Source organism: Belonocnema kinseyi, chromosome 7 (genome assembly GCF_010883055.1).
Source record: "Belonocnema kinseyi isolate 2016_QV_RU_SX_M_011 chromosome 7, B_treatae_v1, whole genome shotgun sequence".
Taxonomy (NCBI): domain Eukaryota; kingdom Metazoa; phylum Arthropoda; class Insecta; order Hymenoptera; family Cynipidae; genus Belonocnema; species Belonocnema kinseyi.
In genome coordinates, this window is record NC_046663.1 from 54144423 (window position 1) to 54168220 (window position 23798).

The 23798-nt window shown below is 29.7% G+C and overlaps 1 protein-coding gene across 1 annotated transcript; it reads left to right on the forward strand.

The window, feature by feature from the left end:
* Window positions 1–1715: 1715 nt before the first annotated feature.
* LOC117177462 (45 kDa calcium-binding protein) lies at window positions 1716–21260 on the forward strand. The gene is made up of 5 exons (XM_033368174.1): window positions 1716–2209; window positions 6190–6661; window positions 17159–17422; window positions 17534–17715; window positions 19753–21260. The coding sequence occupies exons 1-5, from the start codon at window positions 2204–2206 to the stop codon at window positions 19927–19929; spliced, it is 1101 nt and encodes a 366-aa protein (XP_033224065.1). The 5' UTR covers window positions 1716–2203; the 3' UTR covers window positions 19930–21260.
* The last annotated feature ends 2538 nt before the right edge of the window (window positions 21261–23798 follow it).

The following is a 23798-nucleotide window of genomic DNA, read 5'->3' on the forward strand; positions in this document are numbered from 1 at the left end:
AGTGTCTGTCCAAAATCGAGCGCGTAGCGCGTGTGTCACGATGAGAATGTATACCGCAAAACCTACAGAGCCTTGAGCAACATAATTTTTAACTATAGTTAATTAAGTAGAAAATTCACAATATGAAGACACATATGAATATTAGGATCTAAAGAAATCTTTTTGATAAGTTTTATTCAAGCAGTTGCTTCAAAATTCAGGTATTTTTGTCAAATTAATTTCTTTTAAGTAAATTAATTCTCTTTGTAGAAAAGGGCTCATTTTGGTTGAAAGTTTAACTATTTCTTAAGAAATTGATGTATTTGGTAAGGAATTCCTGTATTTTGTTGACAATTCATCTCTTTGTCTGAAAATTGAACTACTTTATTAAATTTTTGTGTGTCAGAAATGACTTTTTTGAATGTACATTTATCTATTTGGTTGCAAAATAACTTTTTTGTTGCAAATACATATTTTCAGGTTAAAAATTTATCTGTCTTACACAAAAATTAGTCTTATCGGGTGAAAACTATACTATTCAATTTGTGGTTAAGAACTCATATTTCTTTGCTAAAAATTTAATTTTGTTGAAAATTTAATTTCATTGTTGAAAATTCTTATTTATGAGTTAAAAGTGTAACTGATTTGTAGAGAAATCGTATTTTCAGTTTAAACATTCAGCAATTTGGTTGAAAAGGGGTGTTACTTGATGAAAAATAGTCTTTTTTGCAGAAAATCTATCATTTTCTCTTGAAAATTAAACATTTTTGACGAAAGATATTTTTCTTCATTGAGTGAAAAATCTTTTCGGTTGAAAATGCAAATTTTGTTGAAAATTCGTCCTTTTTATTTTAAGATTCAACTCTATTGATGAAAAATTCATCTATGTTGATTAAAGATACAACTTTTTGGTTGAAATTTGAACTAATTTGTTGAATCTTCATTTTTCCTAAGTATCGTCATTTTTGTTGAAAATGTATCCCTTTGGTGGAAAGTTTAATCAGTTTGTTAAAAATTCAATTTTATTAGTTGAAAATTAATTTTTTAGATTTAATGTACATATTCCATTTTTTGTGATAATTGATTATTTTAATTGAAAATGAATCTTTTCTAGTAGAAAATTAATCTTCTTAGTTACAAACTTCATCAGTTATTTGTATAAATATGAAAGTACTTTGTTGAAAATTTAATTATTTTAATGAAAACTTAACTAATGTATTAGGTCATCTTCTTCGATCGAAAATTCAACTGTTTTGTTGAAACTTCGGCTTCTTGGATTCAGCTTTCTTCCTCTTTGATTTAAAATTAAAACTTTCATGGGTTAAAACCTAAGCTATTATATTTTTTTTTGAGAATTCATTGTTCTTATTTGGCCAAGAAATAAATACACAAAAAAATTAATCGATCAAATATATCTTGAAAAATATTCACATAATTTATGCACGGTTGCAATAATAATAATTTTTTATTTTAATTTAAAAATTGTGGGCTTCCAAAAAAATCGCACACGTTTTTGTTACCTAATTGTAAAAATATGTTAGATTTAGATTTCTTATAATTAATGGTATTATGTTCTTTGAAATCGAGTATAAAATTATGTAATGCTGTCTTTAGAGAGATCTACCTAAAGCGGTTTTTCTCAGCGACTCTCAACTTTCATGGGTCAATGAGAGAAAAGGAGAGCCGACAGTGAAAGTGGATCAATAAATAGAGCTTACAATCGTGGCCAGTCGCGCGTCGCGCCAGAGAAGACACAAATCTTCCAATATTCATTAAAATATTGAAATAAAAATGTGAAATAAAGTGAAATTAAATTAAAGTCTTTAAAAATACATGTTCGTAAACATTATAAACTGAAAATCCCTATTAAATAATTCAATTTAAAGGAGAATTCCATATGACTTTGACAGTGAAAATATTACTGACCACAGACATAAGCAGAAGGTTTTTGTAACCGTTATACTCAAAAGTGTTTTATTTTTCAACAAGATGGGGAATATATTTTTTTTAATTTATAAATTTTGCCTAAAAGCATTATTTACATTTAAATGAAACAAAAATTCCAAACATATGCTTTTGTTTGTTGTTTGAATTTTGAATAATAGTTTGTTTTATAATAAGTGCAGTTAAAAAGAAAATTCGTAAGGGATTAAAGTTAAGCTGCTTTGTGAAGATAAAAGCTAATGAATATATTGATGGAGTTACAAGAAATCTGGAAGGCTAAATGGGGGTGAGTAAAAGGAAAAATATATATTGAATTTTATTTAAATAATAATACAGATGCTCAAATTATTAAATGGAAAGTATTAATTATTTAAGAGACTTTTGTTAAATAATCAGGGTATCTATTAACCAGGAAAAACGGGAATCAAGTGGAAATTAAAATAATACCGGAAAACTCAGAAATACAAATTCAAGTCGGGAATCAAATTTCGAGTTTTTGAAAATGTAATATTTTTTATCAATCGTGATCACAAGACAAATAAATTTGAATGTTTATCCTTTTCTTAAAAATTTGTAGTTACAAGATTATTTATCAATAAAGATTACGAATTTTGGCACTATCAATTATATGAAGCATAATTTCCAAATAAGTCTAAAAATATTTCATAAAAGAAACAATTTTAATTTAATGATTTTTTAATAATGGGAAATAATTCTATTCTTAACATTTTGGTAACACGCTATAATTTTTGAACTTTTTCACATTTTTAAAGGGGTGTAAAAAATTAAATGTTTCCAAAATTTTCAACCAAGAATCTGTTAAATTTCAAGGTAGTTTGAACCACTTTTTTAACGATTAAATCATTTGTTAATACACTCAACTTCCAATTTTGGCCCGCCAGATTTTCAACCGGCTTCACGTTTGACAGCTTCTGCCCCCCCCCCCCCCCCCCCCCCCCCCCCCCCCCCCCCCCCCCCCCCCCCCCCCACCTTGAGCGTCCATTGACGGCCTCTACGCGCGTATAGTTAGTGCCGTATCAGAAGTAAAAACGCCTTTGGATTCGTTAAGGGAATACCTAGGTGGGGTTTTTTTTATAAACAATGTTGGTAACAGATTTTCTACGTCATGAAGTGTAAGTGTACAATTTGTGTGCGTCCATATATGGATTTAAAGCTGTCGTTATTAATTACAAACAAAGTAAGCATCAGCTTGAAAATCGTTTTAGTCTCACTGAGACGGTTTTTTTGTTTATAATGAAATACAAAAGTTTCAGATCCATATATGTGGCCACACAAATGTACGCTTATGTTGAATGACGTAGAAAAATTGTTAATGAAATTGTATTAAGAAACAAAGTATGAAGTTAAAAAAGGGCTTCATGAAAATATAAAGAGACTTAATTTACATATTTCGAAGAAGAATCCAAAGGTATTGAGAATTCAGCTATTTTGTTAAAAAAATGTTTTTTTTTCTGGTAGAATTAAACTGTAATTTAATGAAATTTTTTTTTAGATTGCACATCATTAGTTGAAAAGTTATATATTTTGGTGAAAAATGTTTTTTTGTTGTGAAAGGGTAATTTTTTCAACTATTTCATTTTTTGGAGAAAATGGATATTTTCTCGAAGTGTCTAGGCCACACAAAAAATATTTGTTCCATACTTACTGAATTTCAGTGAACATAGACACGGTCATCTTTTTAGTTGAAAACTCAAGTCTTTTGTCAAAAATTTGCCTCATTGGGTAAAAATTTCATATTTTCAGATTTAAAATTTAACTAGTTGAAAAATACATTTTTTTGGTTGATGATACAATTATTTTATTGAAAATTTAACAAGATTTCAAAACATTTTTGAACAATATGTGGATTTTGGAAGATTTGGAAACAAAATTTTAAAGCGTTTTAAGAATGTTGAAAGGTTATAGAAAGAAGTGCCTTATTCGGCCACTCATTTAGGGAAATACATTCTGTTTTCATTTAAAGGGTCTAAAATTGATTTGACTGCGTTGTGTTTGGAAAAAATCGATCTTCGCAACACATATTTTATTGTTTTAAGCAAGCTGATTTATCGTATAGACTTTGCTAATGTTCGTATTTGTCAAGACAATTTCTTTTGAACATTAACAAAATTAATTGAAACATTTTATTTATTGATTTCGTGCATTAGATGCTACTACACTTCAATTAATTCCGAGTTTATTTCGATTGTTTACGGATAGACAAAAAAAGAAAGTTGTGAAATTGTCCTTTTTTTACTTTATTTTTTTAACACGGAAGTGCAATTAACAAAACTTATTCAAGAGCTTCCAATAATAATCAAGTAATTGCAGAAAAATAGTCAATTAATTTTGGTGTTTTTTTTTATTTCTAAAAATGTCTGCATTAATAAACAGTTTTGGATGTCCATAGTCTAATTTTGCATTTATAATTGTTTATAGTATCAAAAGAAAGACGTTTTTGGTTATGAAATTATTAGTTTTAGAAACGATCAGTCATTGTCATTTTTTTGACTGTATAGTAAACATATTTCAATTGTAAATAAATTAAAAAAGGAACTTATTTCGCACGAATGTTTGATGCTTTATCATTTTCCTTAAATTTGAAGAACTAAATGGTGAAATATTTAATAGCGAGTAACATTACTAATTTTTGATATTACATTTTTTATTTTTCCGATCTAAAGAAGGAAATCGCTTCTCTTTTAACAATTTTAATTTTGTTATGATTATAAATATAAAGAAAATCGACGAATGAGAAGAAGTGATAATAATATACAAACATATTTTTTAGAAATTATATTATTAATGTCAACAAAATGGCATTATTCTGCCTTGTTATCCAGAATTGTTGTCACTATGTATTAAAAATTAATTATTAAATAGTTAAACTTGAGTCACATATAAATTCAGAATAAATACGTACGTTCTCAAAGAACGAAGTAGGACTTTGAGAGTTACATAGAACTTAAAAAGGTCTAATATTTAAATTCATAAAATTCAAAAATTTGAAGGTCCTATAGAGGACTTGAAAAAAAGAGTAAAAGAAATTTAGTAGAATTCTAAATAAGGTAAAAGTACGTCTAACGGAAGACAAAAGAGGACATTGGGCAAGGCTAAAGTAGATTCTATTTAGCATTATGCAGGGCTTAATTAGAGCTAAAATTTCCATGTATATCTATTGATTTTAGAGGATTTTTGAAGACTTCAATGCATTTTGACAAGATTTTGAGGGATCGCGTATTATTTCGAAATAGTTCACGGCATTTTAGGGATTTTAACCGCTTTCAAGAGATTTGCAGGGATATTTATAGGGTTTCAAGCGATTTTAATGATTGAAAAAGATTCCATTAAATCTCAAAGAATTTTCAGGGATTTACTTAGTTTTTATAGAATTTCCAGAGTTCATTGGTTTAAAAATAATTTTAAAAGATTATGTACGATATCCATAGAACTCATAGGATTTCAAGGAATATTCACGTCATTAAAAGAAATTTTAAAAGAAATTTCTGGAGCCGAAAAACACAGGGTTGAATTAGCATCTTGAATAAAGAAATTATAAAGATGAAACTTTAGTAAGAAATGAGTCAAATCAGTTTCACAAATGCTTCTATTAAGAGCAGATTTCAAAATTTTACATTTTAAATACAAAATCTGTCAAGTGTTTTTATTTTACGCTATTTTTAATTCTAAATTACAAGACTTTGAAAAAACGATACAAAAATGTTTAGGTTTGTAAAACGTTTTTTGAATAGGTAATTTATTTAATATTTTTCTCGATTTGGAAATGTTTTGGATTTACAATTACCATCTAATCTTCGTAAACACACTTTTTTAATTTTAATAAGAAAAGTGAAATCTAAAAAAAAACAAAGAAAAATTTTTTAATGTAAACAATATCTATACTACAATAATGGAAAGCACAGGGTATTCGTAGAATTTAAAATATTTTGATTTGTTTTCTTTTTGTCCTAAAGAACGATTCTGCAATATACATTTTTTGTAAAAGGTTTGTTTTTTCGTCTCCTTTTTAGTTATCATAACACATAATTTATTATAGATACCATTACAAAATTTCGTAAAGCAACATACAATAATATACGTTACTTTGCATTACAGTTATCCAAAAATTGTAACGCGTTACCGTTAACGTTACTTTTTAGAATAAATAGTGCGTTAACCTTACTAAAAAAATTAAACGTTCTGTGTAACTTGTTACTGCCAAACACTGTTAGACACCCTGAATAATGTCTGATATTTATTTCTCAGGTTTCAGTAATGACTTGTAAATCAGATATTGCATCCCTTCGTTTTCTTCGTTGGACAATTTTATTCCCATTAGTAATTTATATGACGCTATTTTTCATAAAATACAAAAAAACAGTTCCTTTAAAAAGCCAACCGCCTACAGAAGAAGTGAATAACGTGGAGAACCTTTTTTTGGAATTAGAGTCCGCGACAGTTGGTGAAAAGCTGGAGAAGAATTTAGCACGATTTCGCAATATGGGATTAAGTCGAAAAGACAATGAAAGGATGAGAGAAGTAGAACGAATTGAAAATCAGGATAATCCTCGAATTATTCTTGAAGACATTTTCCATCGGGCTGACACAGATGAGGATGAGACACTGGATATTCAGGAATTAGCAAAATGGATTCATGCTAAAATTACTGATCACATTGATCGTGCCATGAGAGAAAACATAGGACTTTTCACAGCTATCGACAATAATCCTCGAAATGGTAATTTATTTAATCTAAAAAAAGCACAACATGCACCATTTTTCTTGGGCTCTCTTTAATATAGAATTATTGAAAAGTACGTGGTGCTATTTTCGATTATTATCTCGAAACGGTTTACTATTGGTTGTTTGTGTCATTCTATTCCGGTTGAAAAAAAGAAAGATTGCAAATTTTAGTACTCTTGGCTTCTTTCTTGGTTTGGGTTCAAAAAAAACGTTGATAATAATTTGTAGAGATCTAAAGGGAACTTTTATAGCCGTAAGTAGACGTCTCGAAAATATTTTTTTTAACTTATTCAATTGTAAAAACTGAAAATAATGTGCAAAGTTGATTTGAAACTATTATTGTCGTGAAAACTGTGTTCGTGATTGGATGAACCTTTGATATCTTTTGCTATTAAAAAAAAAAGTCTGCAAACTTCAGGATTATGAGAAATGTAAGGTTATTTATATACTATAACTAGGAAAAAAGGTGCCCAGCACTTTGAAATACAAAATTTAATTTGTTCAGTACATAAACATAACATGGAATCATAGTAATAGACTTCATTCAAAATAAATTTTTCAAACCACCACCTGAAAAAAATAATTGCATGTTAACCATATAAAAGGTCCAATTTAAAAAAATGTTTATACTATGACCTTGGCTTTATGAATCATATGAGTTTTATAACACGATTAAAATGAAAAATGACATTTTTAATATTTAAACTAACTTATAAAGTTTATACACTACAGTATATTAAAATTTTTTACATATTAACGATGAAATATCTCAAATTTTAGAGATTTTAGAAATTATAAAGTTTTAACTCAAAAAATTTCGATAATAATTTTCAGAGGTTAAAGAGATTTTTTTATTTATAATTAAGCAGATATCTAAAAAAACACACCTTTTCCTTTACTATTTGAATTGAAAAATCTGGAAATAATGTGAAATGTTTCCGTTAAGCTTCTAAAATAAACAGATTTTAGTCTTATTTTTATGTGCAAGCGAAAATTAAGATTACTGAATAAGCTACTAAAAATTTATCAAAAGGAATAATACTTGAACTTTTGACCGAGAAGTTCAAACTTCGGCGAAGTACTTTTATTTTTAAACAAAAAGATTAATTTTTAATTGAAATAATAAATATTTAACTGGAATGCTGTTATTTTCAACGATATCATGGAATTTTAAATTATCGAAAACATTATTAATTAAATAGTTGAATTTTGAACTAAAAAATATTGATTTTTAATCAAAAATCAAATAGTTAGATTTTCAGTGAAAACAATTTATTTTCAACCAAACTGATAAAACTTTCAACTAAAATGATGATTCTTCAGCTGGAATAGTTGAATTTTCTACCAAAAAGATCAATTTTTAACTTAGAAAATTAACTTCTACCAAAATGATAAATTTTCATCGAAAAGCATGGATTTTCAAATGAATGAAGATGAAGTTTCAATAACGAAAACAGTAATTTTGAAAGCAATAGCTACATTTTCAAAAGAAGTAATGAATTTGTAACTAAAATTATATATCTTCAACTGAAATATTTCCGGTTTAAACAAAAAGTTATACAACAAATTAACAACAAAAATTACAACGAAATAGTGAAGTTTCAACTGGAATAGTAAAATTTTCAGTAAAGAAAATAGTTTTCAATCAAAGAGAAAAAGAATTTTCAACAAAATATCTTATTTAGCAACTGAGGAGATGAATTTTTAATTAAAGTTATGAATCTTCAGGCAAGAAATTCATTTTTAACAAGAGATTTGAACTTTTAACCAAGTAATTATGTTTTTATTCCAAAAAAGATTAATTATGAACTAAAAATATAGTATTTAACATTTTAAAATCAAACATAGATTTTATTTTTTCAAGAAAAAAAGTTGAATTCAACAGGAAGGAATTGAATTTTCAATCAAAATCAAGCAAAGAGATGAATTCTTAACTTCCAAAGAAGATTAATTTTATACGAGAAACGACGAATTTTCAACCAGACACGATCTATTTTTAACCAATAATATAATAGTACAATGTTCATTTAAAACAATTAATTTCAATTACTGAAAAAAATGTCTACAAAATGTAAAGACGTTTTTCCTCCAAGTTGTTATTCCTGACCTACAGAGAGATAGAGATAGAGATAGAGATAGAGAGGGGGGGGGGCAAACGCATCTTGGTCAGCTTATGCTATTAATACTTACTTACATAAAAATTTCTTACAATCTTTACGGTTCTAATTTAAGCGACTTCCGCTTTTTTCCGTTGCCATTTTTTCACATGCATTCTTTCATTCTCTATCGTTCTTTCCTCTGGCACCCTCCAACACCTTCATAGATTCTTCTCCTAATCCATCATCCCCAAGAATCTTAACCACATTCTCTTGCCACCTTTCTTTGTGTTCCATTCCTCTCCTACATCCTTTCCATACATGCTCGCATGTTTCCTCCTCCCAATCACATTTTCCATAATTTCTGTTCTTTTATTTTTCCCAATACATCCCCTCCCTTACCTCTTTTCCCAATATAAATCTGCTATTCTGGTCCACCTTCACTCTCCTCACCCCTTTTCTCAATACTTCGGTACTCCTTCCTTTTTAATCATCTTATACCATTTCTTTTATTTTGATTCCTCAATCATCTCCCATCTTTCTATTAATTGTTTTTCGTTCCATTTTTTCAATCCTTCATTATTTATTTGAGTCCCGTCCTCTATGTTTCTAGCATTAAAGAACTCCCTCCTTTCTTCTTCCCTACTCGTTCATTCGATCACCCTTCCTCTTCTCTTTCCTGCCTCAATCAAACACTTTCTCGCTAACTCCCCTCCCTTTCCCTCGCTCAGCTTCGTTTCAAATTTCCAGGCCCTTTTTCCCGCTCTGATACTTAACTTATCCCTTTGCACTTCTTCTCTCACCATATATCCTAGCATACTCCATTCTGCCGCCAGTGTCCACCTTATATACCTTTCTTGCAAACTCTTAACATCTTTCCTTTCTCTTCATCCCCATATCTGTTCCATAACCTAATATCGACCGAACCAGCGTGACAAATAATCACATTCTCCTTTTCCAATTTTTGTAACCTTCTCTTTCCTATTACTCATATCTGTTTCATTATCCCTGCTGCTTTTTTAATCTTTCCTCTTATATGAGCTTTATGTTCTCCATTCGTTTGCAAGATATATCCTAAATATTTAAACTCTTTTACTTCTTCTAACTGTATTCCCTTCCATATCCCTGTCCATTCTTTTTTCCTTCTCCCTTCTTTTCAAACCTCATAATCTTTGTCTTTTCTACATTTAAATTCAGCTTTTTCCCATCTAAGTATTTCTCTAATCGTGTCATTAGGCCCGCCATCTCTTCTTCATCCTCTGCCATCAATACTATACCGACTGTGTATGACAGTGTATATATCTTTTCCTTCTATATCCTAACTCCTCTCCAACCTTCGCTCCTCATTTCTTCTTCTAAGTCTGATATAAACATATTAAATAAAAGCGGGCTCCGAGGACATCCTTGCTTCACTCCTCTTACTAACCAGAAACTATCTCCTACTTTCTCTCCACCTTTACTCTGCTTTTAGTCTCTCTAAAAATTTCCGATACTCTCTTCAATAATTCCTCTTTTATCCTCTTCTTCGCCATACATTTTTCTATTTTGCCTCGGTCTAATGAGTCAAACACCGCCTTTAAGTCCACAAACATTGCTATCATTGCCCCTTTTCCCCTTTCAATCCTCTTATTTAGTAGATAGTTCAGAATATACTTCAGAATATACAGAATACTCGGTGGCTCTATCTTTTTTTCCTCAACTTTTTCGTCAATCTCTCCGACAAAACAGTTACATATATTTTATACAGTGTTGGCATCAGGGACGTACCCCTATAATCCTTAACCTCCTTTCCATTGCCTTTCTTCACTATTGGTATAACTACTCTTTCTTTCCATAACTCTGGTCACCCCTCTCCTTTCTATACTCGATTACACATTATCTAAGCCCATTCCTCTAGTTCCGTTCCTCCATATTTCCATACTTCATTTGGAATCTCATCTATATCAGCTGCCCTTCCATCCTTGAGTATTCCTAAAACCTTGAATATTTCTTCCCTTGTTATGTCCTCTCCCTCATTTATTTCTCTACCATAATTTCCTCCCTTCCTTACTTTTCTCTCTACTCCTTCTAGCAAATTCAAAAAACATATTTTTTATTCTACCATTTCAATATTTCAGTTTATATTTTTCTTCTTTTTCTTTCTCTCATCCCATCCAATTCTATTCTCCCCTTTTCTAACTTTATTTTTGTTCCATTTTGATATTTTTGACCATTTCTCTAGACTATTCTTTTCCTTGCCTTGTCCAATCCCCTTTTTATATACTTTTTACCGTTGCTCTCCTTTTATTCACATTGTTATAACTTTTTTGTCCATCTAATGTCACTATTACTGGAAAGTGATTGGAACCAATATACTTACCTCTAGTTTCTTGACCTTCTTTCTCACCTCATCATCCACTATCACATAATCAATTAACGTTCCCCTTTAACCTCCTGAGCGTAAATATTCTTCTTTCTCATCTCCCTTTATATCTTCGTTTAAGATAAAATATCCCAACTCCTCCAAGCTCTTTTACAACTTTTTCCCTCCCTATTTATTACCTTATCGTTTGACTTTATTACTCTGTCTTCTCCCCATTCCCTTCCTCCACTATCTCCTGTTCACGCATTGAAATCCCCACCTATTATAAGTCTATTCTCTTCATTATTTTCTTCACCGTACACATAAACTTCCACTACCTTCAACTTCTCTCCTCCCATCTTTACCCCTTTTACTATTAATCCTTCTTCTTGTTCGTTCCATTCTTTCGTATCTTTCCCTATTATACATTCGTTCCCTACTCCCAACACTATTCCTCCCATTGCTCTGCCTTTTTCATTTTTCCCCTTTGCATTTTCAACTGGCCATTTGTAACCTCTTGATAACCTTGTCCTTACTCTTTCCCATCACTCTTCATCTAGCTACGTCTTCACCATTATGACTTCATCCCATTATGTTAAATTTCTGATAAACTCCCTATCCTTTCTTTCCAATTCTGCTATATTCCATTAACATATCTTCTATTCTTCCCTATTTTCGTTTCTCGTCTCTTTTTCCTTGTAACTATTTCTTATTTTTCTTTCTCCCGTTCTTTCTTCTCCTAGTCTCCCTGTAGCTCATTTCATACTTTCTCTTCCCTTTCTTCATCCTAATCCCACCATACTCTGTCTATCTGTATTTTCCCATACTTAACCCATGTTCTTCTTCACTTTTTTACTTTCCTCTTCCGATATTTTCCTTAACTTATACTGCATCTTTCTTTCTACCTTTGTAAAATCATCCTTCATTCTCTCCGATCTTTTATATAACATCCTCTTCTCTGTAATCACTTCCATTTTATGTTCCTATTTCTTCAGTCTCATTAGTACCATTCTCTTTCCTCTTTCCTCTTTCCTTGCTACTTTTCTCACTTCCTCTATCTCTACCTTCGCATCAATCTTTTTTAGTACTTCTTCCACTCTTTCCTTCTGCTCCTTCCCCTCTAATATTATACCCTTTATCGCTATGTTTCTTTTTCTTTCTTCCCTCTCTTTTCTTTCTATTCTTTGTTCTATTTTTCTCAGCCTTTCCTTCGCCATGTTCCCACTCTCGCCCCCACCAAAATCCCGATTCGAGCTTCCTACATTCTTTATCCTACCTTGCATCTCCTCTACCATTTTATTATTATGTTCCAGCTTCTCTAATTTTTGTTTCAATGACTGAATCCTCTTTTCTAATTGTTCCCTGACTTCTTCCCACTTCTTTATTTCTTTACAAGGTTCCGACATTTTCCGCCTAATTTCCTTCTTTAATTCTTCTCCGCTTTTCTCCTGCTTTTCTTCATAAATCCCCATTACTTCTATTAAAACTTCGCGAATTTCTTTCAGTCTTTTCTTTTTAATCGGAACTTCAGTTTCATCTCGGCTTTCTTCAGCCTCCTTACTATTATCACCCTTCTCTACAAAACTCTGCTTTTCCGGCGGCGATCTAAACATTTTTGTATATTCCAAGCTTGTACCGACATCTTCCTTTTCTTCACCCCCCCTCTCCCCTCTCTTCCTTTTGATAAAAGCCTCTTTCGGTGTACTAAGCGCTTCCTTCTAGTCATGAACCTAATTCAAACTCTCCCGCCTTCTATCCTTTCCTGCCTCTATCTATCGCCGCCGTCTGGAACCTATCTTGTCTTTCGCTGTCTCTACCCAACACTGCTACTACCAACCCGATCGAGCCAGCCCTCCATCCTGTCACAAATCTCAGAACAACCTAACCTCAACTTCCACGCAAATCTGTATAAATCCTCAAAAATATCTTCCTCCCCTTTTCAATCTCACAATCACTCAATTAATCTCTCAGATCCACACCCTTTTATAATCCACTTACCTCAAATTTCACCACAAACATAAGAAAAACTGAGCATCAAAAATTCAATTCAATACATCAAGTTACTCGAATAATTCCTAAAATTAAAAAAATATCCTAAAAAAATAAAAAAGAAGACTTTTTCGACGTTTGAAATCTTCGAAAAAAATTGTGAATTTTCTCAAGTTTGGTTTAGAATTCAGCTATTTTGTTGAACTATTTTGTATGAATTCAATTATTTTTAATTGGAAATCATAATCTTTATTATAATTAAACATTAAACAATAAAAAATATTCGACTTTATATTTCTGTTCCGAACAGAAATATAAAAAACTCATGTAAGAAGATTCAATGACCTACGAAATCATCACTTTTGAGATATTTAAAAATATTCATGAACTCGTTAAAATATATTTTCCGTAAATTTCCAGATATAGAAACTGTGGACTGCCATTTTTATCTTTGAATTAATTTTTTATTTAATTTTAAAATGTATGAGAAAAATCTCACCATATATAGCTTCAGAATGAAGATCGCTTTAAAATCAGAAAAATTTTTATTGAAATAAAAAATCGTTTGCTTGAATCAAGTGAATTTCTGAGATTCAAAAATAAATTCAATTAAAAATCTGAAAATAATTTATAAAGTTCTTTAGAACCTTTAGATTATTAAGATTCTTAATCTAGATTTTGCGGGAAAAAAATTTAGATTTTTTTTCGTAATTAAAAAATGTTTTTTTTTTTTGTTATGAACCAGCAGCCTAAGATACATAAAAGTAAGAGTGTGGCCGGTTTCAGACGCAAACAAAAACCATTTGCAATTATAAAAAAAAGTTTTACGGAAAAAGCTTTTGTTCCAAAACGGTATAATTGCCTTTAAATTGTGTGGTAAAAATATTATGTTCAACAGTTGATCATAAAGCGAATCTGATTTGTTTGAAGCGCAGAGGGGCATGGATGAAAATTTAAGTCGGGGACTGGCAATTCAACGGCTGGAGAGCCCGACTTTAAGTCGGGCTGTGGCCGGGGTTTCTGGTCGGATTCCGGCCAGCATCGTCACGCTGCGCTGGCCAGCGTCCGGACATCGAGCATGGCCGGGGGCTGGCTGGGGAGCCCGACCGTGGCTTGGACGGAATTAATTTGTGCTTTAATGGATTCCAATCATTCGAGTTTCAATTGTATGAAGAGCATATGTCACTGAATTAAGGGATCAATTTGATTCTGTTTTACTGCAGAATTGGAGCATATTAAAATATGAAATTCCACACGCCCAGCACACAGACAACAGGAACTATTTCCACGTAGTCGTTGAGAGACAAAAAAAGTATTTAAAAATAAATATTAAATGATTGCGAGTATTTTGACTTTAAATATTAATAGTCCTGTTTAGAGTAAATGCATATATTATATTTTTAAACATTATATTACCAATAAAATTTCCAACGCTACGGGGTATCGAACCTACATAGAATATCAATAGAATATCAATAGAATACTTTTTAAATGAATAATTAAAATCGATTACAATTTTTCTTCGGGGTATTTTGTTTCTTCCGGTTGTAGACTACTTGACAACTTTTTACAATGACAGGAAATGTAATTTTTTACGAACATTAAAAATTTTTAACGACGGAACTTAGAAACTTGATCGTGAATGTTGACAATTTCTTAATAATAAAAATTTTTTAACTTTCGTGTTAGGTTTGGTTTTTGGGTGTTTTATACTATTTTACAACGTTTAAGATTGATACAAAATGTAAATTTTTTTAAAAATTTTGCAATTTTTCATAAAGATGGAACTTAGAATTTTTCTCTTAAAAAATTTTAAATCATATATTTTTCAGAAATTTGCATGAGGTAATTTTAAAATCGCGCCAAAAAACTTGTTTCGAGGCTTTTGTCATTTGCTTTTTATATTGTATATTAGGTATTATATTATTTTAAAATGTATTATTAATCGTTTACAAAAGTGTTAAACAATTATAAATTTTAATTCTGTATGTTTTTTGCCGTCATTAATTTATAGTTTTATTATAATCTTTATTTGAAAATGTTTACTATACATTTATCACGATTCAAGATTTGTATACAAATACATTTCTTAATGAAATCAGAAAAAGCAATTAAGTTATAAACAAAGTTTAACAATGTTATTATTGCCAATTAGCGCCCGGCCAGCTACCGTCTGAGCATTCGATCATAAGATTTGCCCGATCAGAGCCCAGTCAGCCCCCGACTGGGGTTTTGACATAAATTTTGCCTAGCGGGTGCCCGACCAGCGCAAGGCTAGGCTCTTAAAAAGCAAACATAGCCCGGCCAGTCCCCGACCAGAAACCTTCTTGTACTAGGGATAACCTGGGCTATTTCCACACGGGGGTTTTTCGAAAACTGATTATACCCATGGCAAATGGAATATCAGCGCTATTGGTTATGTTGAAATTTAAATACTTTAACATATAAGCGATGAATTATCGTCAATTTTTTTAAACATTAAAAAGTTTGAGCTAAAAATTTTTGATAATAATTTTCAGAGGCTACAGAGATTTCTTTTGGTCATAACATAAAAAAAGCATTTTTCTTCTATATTGACTGAATTGGAAAATATGAATATAACGTGAAAATTGTCCTTAAAAGATTTAAAATAAAAATTTTTTACCCCTCATTTGATCTTTATACGTAGACGCTTAATTTGCAATCTATCATTTTTGTTGACCAGTAGATCAATGGAATTGATAAAAAAACCCTCAGTGATGGCATCATTAGTAATACTATTTTTAATTTAAAACCCATAAAAAAGCTATTTTATTATTGTAATTTGCCTATCTTTTTATCGATTTCGAGCTATTTTCAAAATTTTAATCGAAAATTGCGCCAGGGCTAAATAATCGGGGCGACTTAATTAAATAATCATGTAAAATCATCAATTTACGATGAAGAATGTAAGTAAAATCTCAAGTTATTGAACATTCGTTAATATTTGTTGAAATATAAAGAGTTACTATTAAAAATACAAATAATTTTACACGAAAAACAATAACATAATCCAAATTTTTTAAAGATTTTAAATCTTGTTCAAATTATGATAAATCATTTTTGGAATCTACTGATTTTTTAACAAAAACTTAAATTTCCGGCGAAAAACACTAAGGCAGTTAGAAATTGTTCAAACTTGTGACATTTATTATTCTCAAGAGAAATCATTAATAATTTTGTACTTAATAATTTGTTTATCATTCATTATATAAATTACAAACGAAAAATACGCCCAGTGGGTACAGCATTGGGCAACGTCTTTATGACAACGCTACGACATCTTTACGACCAATTTACGACATCCCATGTCCGTGTCGTTACGGAGTCTTTACGATATCGTAAAGACATCGTCAGATCATACGATGTTTTTAGGACTTCGTAAAGATACCTTATCGACATGGACATAGGATATCGTAAAGTTGTCGTAAAGATGCCGTAACAATGTCGTAAAGACGTCGCCAAATGTTTTGCCCACTGGTACTAACATAATCTAAAATTGTGAAGAGATTCTAAATCTTTTGTAATTTTGTAATTATTCGGGTTTAAAAATATCAAATTTGGTGTAAAACTCTGACCTAACCTAAAATTGTGGAAAATTATGAACCTTTAAAATGTTTTTTTTTTTGTTTTAAAATAGCGATTTCCTGTAGAAAATGTAATATAACCTAAAACTGTTCGAATATTGCAAACCTTGTTTAAACGTTCAAACTATAATGATTTTTTTTTAAATTCTAACTTTTTGTGATGATTGCTAATATAATCTAAAATTGTTCAGACTGAGAAATATTTATGATGATTTGTGGTTAAAAATGCTTATTTTCAGTGGAAAAAACTTAAAAAATCTAAAATTAAACAAATTTAAGGCTTCGCTTAAACTTTACAAATGAAATAAATTTAGGGGGTACGTGATTCAAAAAAACATTGGGGTTTTTAATACAACTTATTTTATATAATTTTATTGTCTAAACCGCAGACATTTTTTATAGAGAGAATTTTTGTTTATGATCAAGTAATTTTTCAATTTAGTAAAACATATTTTTTCCAGGCGAAATATCGTGGGAGGAATACCACGCTCATTTTTTAAGATCACATGGTCTTTCTGAAAGTTATATTACTTCACATAATAAAAAACATTCAGAATTGTCAAGACAATTAAAGGAAATAATAATGAGAGATAGAGCAAGATGGTCCGAGGTGGCAGCAACAGATCCCGAAAAATTGTCACTTGACGAATTTTTGGCATTCACACATCCAGAAAGTAGTCATAGAGCTCTCTTGCAGATGGTTGAGGATTTATTCGAAAAATTTGGTAAATATTTGGAAATTAAAAAAATATTTCGAGTGAAAATTAAAAATAATTTATATTCAGTGAAAAATTTTATTATAAATAATTTTTATATATTTTTTGTAATAACTTTAGATCGTGATGGCGATGAACAGCTGACAGAGGATGAATTTGCAGATTTGCCTTCAGATGGAATGGGACTCGATCTTCGAGAGGAACCGCTTCAACCAGTTGGTGGAAGTGAAGAAAGAAGGAAAGAATTTAGGCATCTCATTGATAAGAATAAAGATGGAAAGGCTGATCGAACAGAATTATTGGTAATTATATAAAATTATATTGCTACACAATTTTTAATTAATTTTGATTTTTTTTCGAAAGAAATGTTAAAATTGCTTGCGAAGGGGCCATTTAAAAAACTTCATCGAGCTATTCTGTAAACCTTTTCCACCCCTCTCCTTCCTCGTCAGAGATCATCACAGATCACACAAAGAACATTGTTTCACTATAGGGAATACTAGGAGAATAAATTATTTTCAATAAAATTAATGTTAGATGCCATATCAATATGAAACGCTTACGATTTCAAGTCGAAATATATTGCATTTTGAACAAAACAGTAGTTTAATTTTCTACCAAAAGTGATGAGTTTACAAGCCATAAATTTGATTTTTTAAAGGAAACAGTTGACTTTTAAATTTGAAGAGATGAAATCTCAACCAAGAAAGACGATTTCGCAACCAAATAGTTTTCTGTTCAATAAATAAAGCCATAAAGACGTATTGCTTAGAGGGCAGTTAAATTTTGAACAAAATAATGAAATTTTGAACAAAATAGTTGAATTTGTAACCACGTAGTTAAATCTTAGACCTACAAAGATAAAATTTAAACCAAATATTTCAATTCTCAAAAAGGTTCATTATTAACCGCACCATTGCATTGACAACCCAATAGTTTAACATTTGAACAAAAGTGAGGATCTTTTAAAACCAAATTTTTGAAATATTAACCATCAAAGATTAATTTGTAACCAAATGGTAGAATTCTCTAGGAAAAAGGTTGAATTTGCAACTCAAAAATACTAATTTCAAATCAAAAAGTTTATTTTTATTCAAATAGTTGAATTTTAATTAAAAACAATAATTTCGCAAAACAAAAAATAGAGTAGATTAATTTTCAGATAGAAAGATTTGTTTTCAATAATAAGAAACTAATTTGCAATTAAATAGTACTTGAATTTTCTACCTAAAAATATAAATTATCAATGAAAAATATAATAATTTATATTTCAATCAAATAAGAATTTTGATTTCAAATGGAAGACAGTACAATTTTACCAAGAGAGGTAATTATTGAGCAAGAAATATGATAGATAAAATTTTAGTTTAAAAGATTGATTTTCAACAACAACAAAAATATTTTGAAACAAAATAGTTCAATTTTGTACCAACGAGATGGATCTTCCAATAATATAATGAATTTTCAACAAAGCAGATAAAGTTGCAAGCAAGCAGTTTATTTCTCAATCAAGGATATTCGTTTTTTACTAAGAAATATGAATTAAAAAGAAAATACATGCATTTTTAAACAAATTTTTAGGATTTCAACCAAGAGCGACCAATTTTCAACCACTAATGGAGTAGTTCAAATTAGGGTTACAAAATTAATTTTCATAAAAAACGGAACGAATTTTCAACCGAATGTTTCAATCTGCAGCAAGTAAAATGATTGTTTAACCACTTATTTTAGCTTTCCACCAATTACTTAAATTTAGAAAATAAATAAATTTTCAATGAAAAATTGACAGTTAAGTTTTCAACTAAAAAATATCAATATTCAAACAAAAATAGAATAGTTAAATTCTAAGTAAAAAAAATAATTTTCAACTAAAAACAACCAACTTTTCACCAATAAAAGAATAGTTAAATTTTCAGTTGAAAAAATTAATTTGGAACCTAAAAGGAAAGAATTTGTAACAAAATAGTTCAACCTATAACCAATAAAATAATTTTTTAGCAAACTAATTCAACTTTGAACCAAGAAATTAAACTTTTGAACATATAAGATGAATTCTTAATGAGAAATGTAATAAAATAGTTAAAAGAAATAAATTTGAAAGGACTTTGAAAAATAAACTTACCAATTTAAAATTTTTTTCAAGCATTCAAAAAAATTGTTATTTACAATTATATTTTTCATATGTGATTCTGCCTTAAAATTCCCTCCCCCCGTACTTCAGAAATCATCACAAAATCTACCCCCTCCCCCGGAAGTGTAACGTGATTTTACACGGACCCAAAGTTACTTTAAGAGTTTAAATAAAAATGAAGTTATCAATAAAAATGTTTTTTTTTCAGATGTATATTGATCCTCGAAATCCTAGACATGCAATTCAGGAAGCCCAGCATTTGATAGACCTCTCAGATTTGAATCACGATGGTAAATTGAATCTTTCAGAAATCCTCAGTAAAACGGACTTGTTCCTAGGAAGCAAAATGGTCGACACTGAAAGAAGTTTTCACGATGAGTTTTGATAATTATTTTCCATGAGGTTATCTTTTTCTAATTATTGATCGTGGTTTATTTCTTCAAATTGCATTTTCTAGAATAAATCTAATGGCAAAAATTATTAGGGAACAATATCAAAACTATCTCAGTTTGTACTATGCACAGACCTGATCTTTGAATAGTTTGTAAGATTAAAGAATTTGATAATTGTTTACTTTGATGACTTTCCGAATTTTCAAGTACATTTTTAGAAACATTGTATCAAATCTTTTTCCTATCCGAAAAGAAAAATATTATCGGAAGTGATGAAAAAGGTTTCATAGTTTCCCCAAAAAACCCGAAAAACCCCAAATTAAAAAACTAGAAGAAATTACGTTTCTAACTAATTCTATTACTATATAATATATAATATATAATTCTAACTAACTGTATTCTAGTTCTGTTAAAACCACGTATACCGACGTATTTTGAGGTGCTGATTACGAATACAATCTCGAGAATATTTGCAATCTGCTGTGTAGAAAATTATCCAGAAATTGTTCAGCAAATGTGGCGCGGACAATACGTGCTGTTATGTCTGAGTAGAAGTGAAATTTTTTTGGATAGTTAAATACTAGTCTGGACAAGTTAATTTAGCGCTGAGCAATCGGTTTTGTCAGAATATATTGGGGATAGTTGACTCTGGTACTTTTAAGCATGCTGACCATTTCTTTAAATGTATATATGAAAATGTATTTAATTTATTTAATGTATTTATTTAATGTACTGAATTTTTCAATTTAATTTTTTAGAGTATGTAATTTAAATGTATATATGTATGATACTTGGAAAATTTGTTGGTCATGACGGGCTAGCCATGACCAGATTAGGACCCGAAATGATCGCCTAGATATTGCCACAAGTAAAGCAAGTCTGACCAGATAATTTTCTACACGGTTTACATTTTTAAGGTTAATTTGAAATAATAGTTATCCATGTTAAAAATAGTCCCCTTTCTATTTTCCGGCTAAAAAGATTACCATTTCTAATAAAAAAAACTTTATCAACATTCATAATTAATTAATGAATCAAAAGCATATTATACTTTTAATGTTAATTATATATTAATATTTAATTTGTATTTTTAAAAATATTCATCAACTGTATGATATTTATATCAATTAACAACTAGTAAAACTATTCAAAATAATTCAAATCTATTAACAATTAACATTAATGAAATCTTAGATCGATGCACATTTCTATTAATAGATTACATTCCTTCTTATATAGTGTCGCTCTGAAATTTTATTTGATAAAATACTTTAATAACAAAAAATATTTTTTAATAATTTTGTATTTTTTGGGCAAAAATACTAATTTTTAGTTCTTTTGCAACTGATATTTTACTTTTGCACTAAAAAGAAGTTTTTGCAAAATAGATACGAACCCTTCACTTCAAAATTCGGAAATATCATCAAAGTTAACCATTACTAAGAATTTTTTCGGAAATTATTTTATTATGAGAGTAAATAATTGTTATAACATATTTTTATGTAATATTTTCAATTAAAAATAATATTTTTGTTTAAATTTATATTGATCATTTTTGCACAATAGATTTGTCTCAAAAGCTAAAGTTAAAAAAAGTTAATAGATTTACAACATATTAAAATTAAGTGATACATTTATAAAAGCAGCTAATGGAACTGATCTGTGATAGTTTTCAAAACTTAGAATTAATGATTTTTTAAAACTGTATTAATAGACATGGAAGCTAATAGTTAGGTACTTTAAAACATTCTCAAATCTTCTACGTCTCCCATTTTATTTAAAATTTGAGATTCGTTGAAAACAAAAAAGGTAAACGTAATTCACATCAATTATTTAAAGTTTTCTTTTTCAGCAAATGTAATCAAGTTTTATAAAACTAACTGTCCGTCCTCTGAATTTCCTTTATAAGGAGATTGATTACTTTTAATTAGATTTACAATTTATTGAAAGACTGATGGTTTCACTGTTACGAAATTGCTCAGTTCGGCTATTATAAAATAAAATAAATTAAATTAGTTAATTATTTACATACTTAATTATTTTCTACTTACCTTATTCTAAAATTGGATCTTGTAACTCTGAATTGTAATTGTGTTATATACTATTTTATGGTTGTATAATGTTTGTGGTAGTGAAATTATTCACATTAAAACAATATTGTAATTAGTTTATAGACACTTATCGCTGTTTTTTATATTCTCTTTTTGAATAAAAAGGCAATCCAAAACTGAATTATTCTTTAGTCTACGTTAAGATTCGTTCATTTCTTTACTTTGAAAAAAAATCTGAAACTGCCTTTTTTAAATATACAATTATTTTTGCAATAAACAAGCAACAAATTTCAAATTTCACAAAATATGTCCCTTGCCACTCTTAAAAAGTATGAAAAACTTTAGCCCAAACTAATTATTATTATTCCCAAAAACTTATTTGTTATTAAAAAATGAGTTTTTTTTCTTCCAAGTGTAGGTTACCTCAGGTTATGTTCAACAGAGTGGAATATGTAGATTACAATTTTTAATAATTAATTGTTTTGCACGAGAAGTATGAGTGATGTCACGGTGGATTTTCTTGTTTTTAATTGACAACCTTAAAAGTATTAAGTCCATATATATCCTAGCTGCTTGATATGTTCTTTGAGAAGAATAAAAAGGTGTTAATAATTAGGTTTATATTTTCGATTATGTTCATGTAACGTTTGATTCCCATATTTGAGAAGATTCCGAAAAGTATTTTATAATTTTAAAAAAAAATGTGATATGGGGGGGTTCAAAATAATGTGACGTAATATTATAGGTGGGCTTCCGTTAATTCGTGACTGAGCGTGACAAGAAGTACGGGGGAGTAAAAAAGGTTGAAATAAAGCGTGACTTCATATGTGAACGCTCCCTTAAACAAAAAAAATTAATTTAAATTAAATAATATTGTAATATATTATAATTTATGCAACAATTTTTTTCTAAATTCAGTAACTATAAAGTTTTCATTATTTTTGTAGAATAATTTAAATAAATTATTCTTTGAAGGAATGATATGATTCACTTTTGAAGCGTCAGTGCCATTCACTTTATTCAGTGCACATGCTAATAACTGCAAGGAGTACACGAACCAGAAACAAATTCCTGCAATTCACTTATATCTTTTTTATCCTAAATATCCAAATATTTAGCATTTCAATACGCGCATGTAATTTTTTCTGTGCTTTCTATCACAGGATAGGTTTTTGCAAAGAAGCATGTTTTTTTCAACCATTATTAACAAGCAAGTCGGGGTCATTCCAGGGACACAAAGGTCATCGGGTCACATGACCTGGATGCATATCTGAACGTTAAATTTTCCAGTCTTTCGATTGGCAGTGTTAAAAATAGGGGTTTTCATTAAAAAAAAATAAAAGTTGACCTTGAAATGACCTTGAGGTCAGCTTCAAGGCTAATATTCAGATGTTTGTCTAAAACGTTTCTCTCGAAAATGAATATTTTTGCTTATAGGGGGGGGGGGTTCGACCTGGGGCGTTACCAATCGTAGCCCCCCCCCCACCGAACCAAATTTCTTACTACGATCGTGGGTCCGATCCTTTTTGATGACCCTGTATGTCAAAGAAACCGACAACATTAGCTGCTTGGTGAATCTGGAATTGGCTAGAGTCCAGGTAGCAAGCAATTTCGAGCATCAATAGCCGACCCCTACATTATCTTGTCTTTTACTTAACAGTTCCGTAGCAAATTTGAAAGAGAGCGGTCTCTTATATACTCGGTTGGATAAAAAGCAAAATAGAAAATTTTCAATTTGGTATAAATACACTTTCTTAAAATTGTGCTTTGATATGCAGTTACTGGGAAATCCGGAAACGTACTTAAAGATA